Source organism: Myripristis murdjan, chromosome 10, assembly GCF_902150065.1.
Source record: "Myripristis murdjan chromosome 10, fMyrMur1.1, whole genome shotgun sequence".
In the NCBI taxonomy this organism is placed as follows: domain Eukaryota; kingdom Metazoa; phylum Chordata; class Actinopteri; order Holocentriformes; family Holocentridae; genus Myripristis; species Myripristis murdjan.
This window is the reverse complement of record NC_043989.1, coordinates 22,461,857-22,469,951: the sequence shown is the minus strand read 5'-3', so window position 1 is coordinate 22,469,951 and position 8,095 is coordinate 22,461,857. Positions and strand designations below refer to the sequence as shown.

The 8,095-nt window shown below is 41.4% G+C and overlaps 2 protein-coding genes across 2 annotated transcripts; both read right to left on the bottom strand.

The window, feature by feature from the left end:
* Positions 1-300: 300 nt before the first annotated feature.
* On the bottom strand, positions 301-2,727 carry LOC115366274 (protocadherin gamma-A12-like). Its single transcript, XM_030061632.1, has one exon. The coding sequence runs from the start codon at positions 2,725-2,727 to the stop codon at positions 301-303; it is 2,427 nt and encodes an 808-aa protein (XP_029917492.1).
* A 2,642-nt stretch (positions 2,728-5,369) lies between these two features.
* LOC115366273 (protocadherin gamma-A11-like) lies at positions 5,370-7,775 on the bottom strand. The gene has a single exon (XM_030061631.1). The coding sequence runs from the start codon at positions 7,773-7,775 to the stop codon at positions 5,370-5,372; it is 2,406 nt and encodes an 801-aa protein (XP_029917491.1).
* Positions 7,776-8,095: the final 320 nt, after the last annotated feature.

The window sequence follows — 8,095 nt, the reverse complement described above, 5'->3', positions numbered from 1 at the left end:
ATATCTCTAACAGCCAAGTGAAGCTCAATGAAAGCCAGTCATTGTAGGTGGAATTCCAGTTTCCTTGCATGAATTCATTCCTTGGTAAAACTACAATGGCAAAAGTCAATTAACCTTTTAAAAAAAGAATGTACAGATAAAAATATCAAGACAGATGCTGTTTGGAAAGTCAGTTAAATGACCAAAAACCTAACACTGAAATGGCAATGATTTGAAAATGTGGAAAGTATCCGTTTTAAAGACTCACTGCTGATCTGAATGTATTTATTTTTCTCATATCTCACTCAATTAGATTCATTTTCATGTGTAAAAGTGGATCAAAAGTTTGTTTCCTCCTACCTCTACAGAATGATCACAGTCTCCATATTCACTGGCAAAGTCTGTTGGACTTTTCCTAATAGTCTGATTAGCAGGCAGCGTGTTGTCATTGTAAGATGTCACGAATTTGAAGTCACTGGTTCTGGAGCCCGTTGTCAAGTAAGCGTCATAATTGTAGGTGCTGCGTAAAGTTCCTGTGCCGTCAACCTCTGCATAATTAGGTGGAAGGTAAGCGCTGGGGATGGTGACTGCTCCATCAAAAAACATTCTGGGCTTTCTCCTGCGACAAAACCTCAAACCCAGGATGATAATAATGAAGATCAGGAAGAATGTGGAGACAGACACCAGCGCGACGATCAGATATGAGGTCAGTTTTGAACTGTTTTCATCATAAGACATATCCTTCAATTCTGGAACCTCAGCCAAGTTGTCAGAAATAAGTAAATACATGGAACAGGTAGCAGAGAGAGAGGGCTGCCCGTTATCTTTCACTGCGACAATCAGGTTTTGTTTCATGCTGTCAGATTCAGAAATGTCCCGCTGTGTTCTGATCTCTCCGCTGTGGACACCAATAGTGAAAAGTCCCGGATCAGTGGATTTGACTATATGATAGGACAGCCAGGCGTTCTGGCCGGAGTCCGCGTCCACAGCTATCACTTTGGACACCAGAGAGCCTCCGTGTGCAGCTTTGGGCACCAGCTCGGTCATGAACGAGCTGCCCTCTGGGGCGGGGTACAATATCTGGGGAGAATTGTCGTTCACATCTGTTATGAAGACACTGATGGTCACGTTGCTGCTGAGTGGAGGAGAACCGTTGTCTCTGGCCATCACCTGGACTTTAAAGCTCCTGAACTGTTCATAATCAAACGACCGCACAGCGTGGATCACACCTGTGTCTCCGTTAACTGAGAGATAGGAGGACACCGGGGCCCCGTTCACCTCACCAGGTAAGAGAGAATAAATCACTGTACCGTTTTGTCTCCAGTCTGGGTCTCGAGCAGTAACAGAACATAAAGTGGATCCTGGTTTGTTATTTTCAGTGACATAGGCGCTGTAGGACTGTTCCTCAAACACAGGTGGGTTGTCGTTGACATCAGCTACAGAAAACTGAACAATTTTGGAGGAGGACAGAGAAGGAGAGCCCTCATCAGTGGCAGTGATTGTAATATTATAATTAGGTACTAGTTCACGGTCCAGCTGGCCTGTCGTTACCAGAGAATAGTAGCTCTTGATTGAGGGAACCAACTTGAAAGGTATGTTTTGCTGAATGGAGCAGCGGACCTGTCGGTTACTCTCAGAGTCTCGATCCTGCACGTTAATGATGCCCACCTCTGTACCAGGTGACACGTTCTCTGGAATGGGATTGGTCATTGATTTTAGATATATCACCGGGGCGTTGTCATTCACATCTGTAACTTCTATTATGACTTTGGCGTATGAGGTTAGTCCCAAACCATCCTTAGCTGTCACTCTCATTTCAAATGAAGTCACTTCTTCAAAGTCAGTCTCTCCGATGACTGTAATTTGTCCCGTTTTCGGGTCAATAGAAAATATTTTTGCATCTTCCTCTGAAACATGCCCGAAATCATATGTCACTTCTCCATTCACACCCTCATCTGCATCAGTGGCACTCACTGTAACAACTACAGTATCCAGAGGAGAGTTTTCAGGCACACTAACCTTGTAAACTGCCTGGCTAAACACTGGAGCGTTATCATTAGCGTCCAGGACAGTAACATGTATGGCGAGAGTACCTGATCTCTGAGGTGTGCCACCATCCAAAGCTGTAAGAAGCAAGTTTATCTCATTTTGTCTCTCTCGATCAAGTTTATTCTCCAGCACAAGTTCAACCTTGTTGCTGTCAACCGCAAGGATAAAATTTTCATTTTTTTGCAGGTCATACCTTTGGACAGAATTTTGACCGATATCTGCGTCGTGAGCCTCCTCTATTGAGAAACGATTGCCCTTCTCTGCCGACTCGCTTATTTCCATTTCAATCAAATTGTTTTTGAATAGCGGTGGGTTGTCATTTACATCCTGAATATTAAGAGTGATACGCTGAAGCTCTAAAGGATTTTCCAACACAAGATCCACTTTTAAAACACAGGATGCTCTTTTACCACAAAGACTGTCTCTGTCGATTCTCTCTGATACGATCAAATCCCCGGTACTCAAATTTATGTCACAGTACCGTTTGCGAGTCCCCTCAGAATCAATGCGGACCTTTCGAGAAGATAGTTTACTCAGCTCAAGACCAAGATCCATGGCAATGTTTCCAATAACAGCTTGGCGTTTCATCTCCTCTGGAATAGAATAACTCAGGTCTCCACGAACAAAGTGCTGCAGTAGCATGAAAAAAGCAAAACCTAATGTCAGGCCTCGCGCTGAAAATCCTTTGTCTTCCATCATGAGACAAAAAACCTCCACACTATACTATCACAGAAAAATATCAAAATCCAGTTAAACGTAAACAATCCCCAATTGTACACACGAGTAGTAGAAACGTTTTTGTGGATTCTGTGACATACAAAAATGATCGAATACAAGGCAGTGGTAGTGGGTGGAGATGCTTTGCTTTGCTGGTCAACGGCGACACCATGAGTCCTTTACTGTCTTTACACATGTGCTCAGTTTGTATACAGTACATCAAGAAATGTTTTAATAAAAGAGTAATAGACCCATTATCTCGTCCGAAACTCGTGTCCATGTGGACTGGGCGCCATAAAAACATTTTAATAGTGTAATAACCTATGACAGTATCGGTGGTTTCAATAATTAAGTACCATATGATAATTTTAGGATATGATTTACGTCTTACACAATTAAGCTTCCCCAGTGAATTTTTGAAAATTGGATAATAAATGACACAATGAACAATGTCAGTTGCCAAAGGACGATTGCGCACCGAATAGTTATGTTCAGGACCATGGACAGAGATAATAAAAACAAAAAATGCATCACTGTTTTCACTTCGATTGCATTGTTTTTTTTTTTGTTTGTTTTGTTTTTTTTTTTTTGTTTTTTGTTTGTTTTTTCTTCTAAAATATTTGTTACTATCCTGTCAAAATAACAAATTGCTATTGGTTCTTGGTTAAAAATATGGGTGCTTCTCCTAAAATCAGTTCCCATTCCTGCGCAATACATAAGTACCGATCCAGGGTTTTGTTAAATGGCCCTACGGAGGTTCAAGTGGCAGTCTCTCAGCCGCTCCAAGGAAGGAGAAGGCTACCCAACTTTAGCATGTCATCGACAAGGATAGGTGAGCATTCTACAATTTGGGTTTAACCTTAGAGCTCCAAGGCACACAGTATGCATTTATAGAGGCTAGTTGTCAATCGTCTGCCATCATAATCGACACTGGACAGAAAACCTCGACCCTGCAGTCTATGTCTGACAGCAAAAGAAAAACCGATCTTTTATTAAAATGAATACAATCAAGTTCAACTTCATATTTTGAATCAAAATGCTGTACCTGTTTCCTAAATACGAGATAATATCTGTATGGTGATAATGAGCGTCATTACTTTCCGTGAAAAAGAATCATACCCGAATGCTATTACCTAAGCTATCTCGTGTAACAAGAACAATGTAAAGGTACAATAAAAACAAACGCAAATAAGGATAATAAATGTTGCGACCTTTTGGGGTATTCAATATGGACGATTAAGACAAAAAGACGTTAACATTTTCCGCAAGTCTTTATACTGTTTCAGCACCAAACACAGAGCCAATAAAACGGGAAAATAAAAGTATCAAACGCCAGGATTTTAACAAAGAAATGAAATACCTACGTTTCAGTTCTACAACGTTTGCCAAAGAAAGTGAAATTAGGTGCATAGCGGTGACTTACATTATCTGAAATACCTACGTTTCAGTTCTACAACGTTTGCCAAAGAAAGTGACTTAGGTGCATAGCGGTGACTTACATTATCTTGCATACCCAGGGGAACCTCAAGATCTCCAAAAGCTATTGGACAGTCTTTGATATAGACAATAATTCAGTAGCTTACTGCATTATTAATTTAGAAAGCACGCTGAAAGAGAAATGTATCAAAAACCGCACAACCTCCACTCTCATTAAAGAATACAGACAGTGACACTGAAGTACGAATGACCTGTCGCTGGTTGTCGCTGAAGCTTATCATCAAGCGCTGTTTTATGCTACAGTTTTAAACATGTCTTCATGACATAAAATTAAAAAAAAATAAAATAAAAAAATAAAATAAAAAATTATATATATATATATATATATATATATATATATATATGTATATATATATATGTGTGTGTGTGTGTGTGTGTGTGTGTGTGTGTGTGTGTGTGTGTGTGTGTGTGTGTGTGTGTTTCTTCACGAAGCCAAACCGTCATATGGACAACAACTTTTTGAATATTGTAGGCTAAATGGCAAGAAATAGCTACAAATACAGAGGTATAAAAGAGACGTGAATACGTAAAATGGTAGTAGTGGTGTGGGGGACATTACAACTGCTTGTAATTAATATTTAGGTTTTAGTGTAAGACTGATAACTCTGCAGAGTTGTCGAAATCTCCAAGCATATCTCGATGGAGCAGTCATTCAGTAAGATTCTTCCTCAAGTCTCGTCTGCCGGCAAAGTGTGATCACTGTAACATCTCACACTGTCCCTCTCACAAGATACAAGAACCTGTCGTCAGGTAGGTATCATAACTGCATTTACTGCGTTCCTGGTACATTATTCTTTTCTTCTTTTTTTTTTTTTTATTTTGGCCATAGTTGCAAAACCATACAATGAAATCGAGAAAACATAAAAATCTATTGCCTGAACCGCCAATTTAGACAGTAGCTAAAATCTAGGTTAACCTCAAAATTGAAACAAATCCTATTTGAGGATATAAACTAATTCAGAAATTCATTCTTGAATGAAACATGCAAAACATTTAAAATCAAGTAAGCAGACACGCCAAGAAAAAAATACATTGCAGTAATGAGGGCAGTCCTTTCAATAAAACAACCAATTGGCAAAAAATGCTGAAAAAGTCAAACAAAACTGTATAAAAATTTTGTTCACAAATTACAATCCTACCTCTGGAGATCCCTCCGATTCTCCAAATGCATCTGCAAAGTCTGTTGGACTCTTCTTCAAAGTTTGATCAGCAGGCAGCGTGTTGTCATTGTAAGATGTCACAAATTTGAAGTCACTGGTTCTGGAGCCTGTTGTCAAGTAGGTGTCATAATTGTAAGTGCTGCGTAAAGTTCCTGTGTCGTCAACCTCTGCGTAATTCGGAGGGAGGTAAGCGCTGGGGATGGTGACGGCTCCGTCAAACAATAGTCTGGGCTTTCTCCTGCGACAAAATCTCAAACCTAGGATGATAATAATGAAGGTCAGGAAGAATGTAGAAACGGACACCAGCGCGATGATCAGATATGAGGTCAGCTTTGAATTGCTGTCATCATAAGACATATCCTTCAGTTCTGGAACTTCAGCCAAGTTGTCAGAAATAAGTAAATACATGGAACAGGTGGCAGAGAGAGAGGGCTGCCCGTTATCTCTCACCGCCACAATGAGATTCTGTTTCATGCTTTCAGATTCAGAAATGTCCCGCTGTGTCCTGATCTCTCCGCTGTGGACACCAATAGAGAAAAGTCCCGGATCAGTGGATTTGACGATATGATAGGACAGCCAGGCGTTCTGGCCGGAGTCCGCGTCCACAGCTATCACCTTGGACACCAGAGAGCCTCCGTGTGCAGCTTTGGGCACCAGCTCGGTCATGAACGAGCTGCCCTCCGGGGCGGGGTACAATATCTGAGGAGAGTTGTCATTCACATCCATTATGAAGACACTGACGGTCACGTTGCTGCTGAGCGGAGGAGAACCGTTGTCTCTGGCCATCACCTGGACTTTAAAGCTCCTGAACTGTTCATAATCAAACGGCCTCACAGCGTGGATCACCCCAGTGTCTCCATTAACTGAGAGATAGGAGGACACCGGGGCCCCGTTCACCTCATCAGGTAAAAGAGAATAGATCACAGAGCCGTTTTGTCTCCAGTCTGGATCTCGAGCAGTAACAGAACATAAAGTGGAGCCAGGTTTGTTATTTTCAGTCACATAGGCGCTGTAGGACTGTTCCTCAAACACAGGTGGATTGTCATTGACATCAGCCACAGATAACTGAACAATTTTAGAAGAGGATAGAGGTGGAGAGCCCTCATCGGTAGCAGTGATTGTAATATTATAATCATTCACCAACTCACGGTCCAGGGGGCCTGTGGTCACTAGAGAATAGTAGTTTTTGATGGAGGGGACCAGTTTAAAAGGGACATTTTGTTGAATGAAGCAGCGAACCTGTCGATTATTCTCAGAGTCTCTATCCTGCACATTAATTATGCCCACCTCTGTACCCGGTGACACATTCTCTGGTATGGAGTTCGTCAGAGATTGTAAATATATAACAGGCTCGTTGTCATTCACATCTAATATATCAATCCTCAACGTGGAATACGATGCCAATCCAAGGCCGTCTTTTGCGCTTATTCGGAGTTCATATGACGACTCTTCCTCATGATCTAAAGCCCCATTAACTTTGACTTCACCCGTTTTTGGATCAAGGCAAAACGTATTGCTGTTTTCATCGGAGACGTGATCAAGGTCATACCTCACCTCACCATTAACTCCTTCATCAGCATCAGTGGCACTCACTGTAACTACAACTGTATCTACAGGAGAGTTTTCAGGTAGACTCGCTTTATAAATGGCCTGGCTAAACACTGGAGCATTATCATTAGCATCCAGTACAGTGACTTGGATGACTACAGTACCTGATCTCTGAGGAGAACCACCGTCCACGGCTGTGAGAAGCAAATTAATCTCCTGTTCATTTTCACGGTCTAATTCGTTCTCCAACACCAATTCACAATATCTTCGTACACCTGTTTCTTCAACATTCAAAACAAAATGATCATTTCTTTGTAGAGTATAGCCCTTGACACTATTATCTCCAATATCCGCATCATGAGCTTCATCCAATGAAAACCGAGCTCCTTTGTCAGTGGATTCTCGAATTTCTATTTTAATCATTTCATTTTTAAAGAGCGGTGAGTTATCGTTGATATCCTGAATACTAAGACTAATTGGATGCAGTTCTAAAGGGTTTTCCAGTACAAGCTCCAATTTTAAAATGCAGGAAGCCTTCTTGCCACAAAGCGCCTCTCTGTCGATCCTCTCCGCAACAACCAAATCTCCCTTGGTCAGGTTCACATCACAGTATCGTTTTCTGTTCCTCTCAGTGCTGATACGGGCCTTGCGAGCAGACAGTCGACTCACATCCAGTCCAAGATCTTTGGCGATATTTCCTATTACAGATCCTTGCTTCATTTCCTCTGGAATAGTATAACTGATATCCCCGTAAACGGAGTTCAGTGTTAGAAGAATTACAGAAACAATCAGGAAGCCTTTCGACGGGAATCCTTTGTATCCCATCTTTGAAGCAATGTAATGAAAAAATGTTCACTTATGGATAAAATGTCTCAGAAAATCAGCAAAGTAACGCAAATATGGTCGAAATCATTTATAAATGTCAATACTGCAAGCAAAAAATGCATTTGAGACGTGTTTGTCCCTACGCCGATCAAGATTTTTTGATACACTGGAGGGGGATGAGATGGAGGTGGAGGCTCTGAATGTCGGTTACATGAGTCAACAGCGACACTGTGAGCCTCCCTTAAAAATTACGCATTGGAAGCAAAACTCATGCGGAGACGAAGCCTAGTGTGCACCGAATATATTACATTGGGGGAACT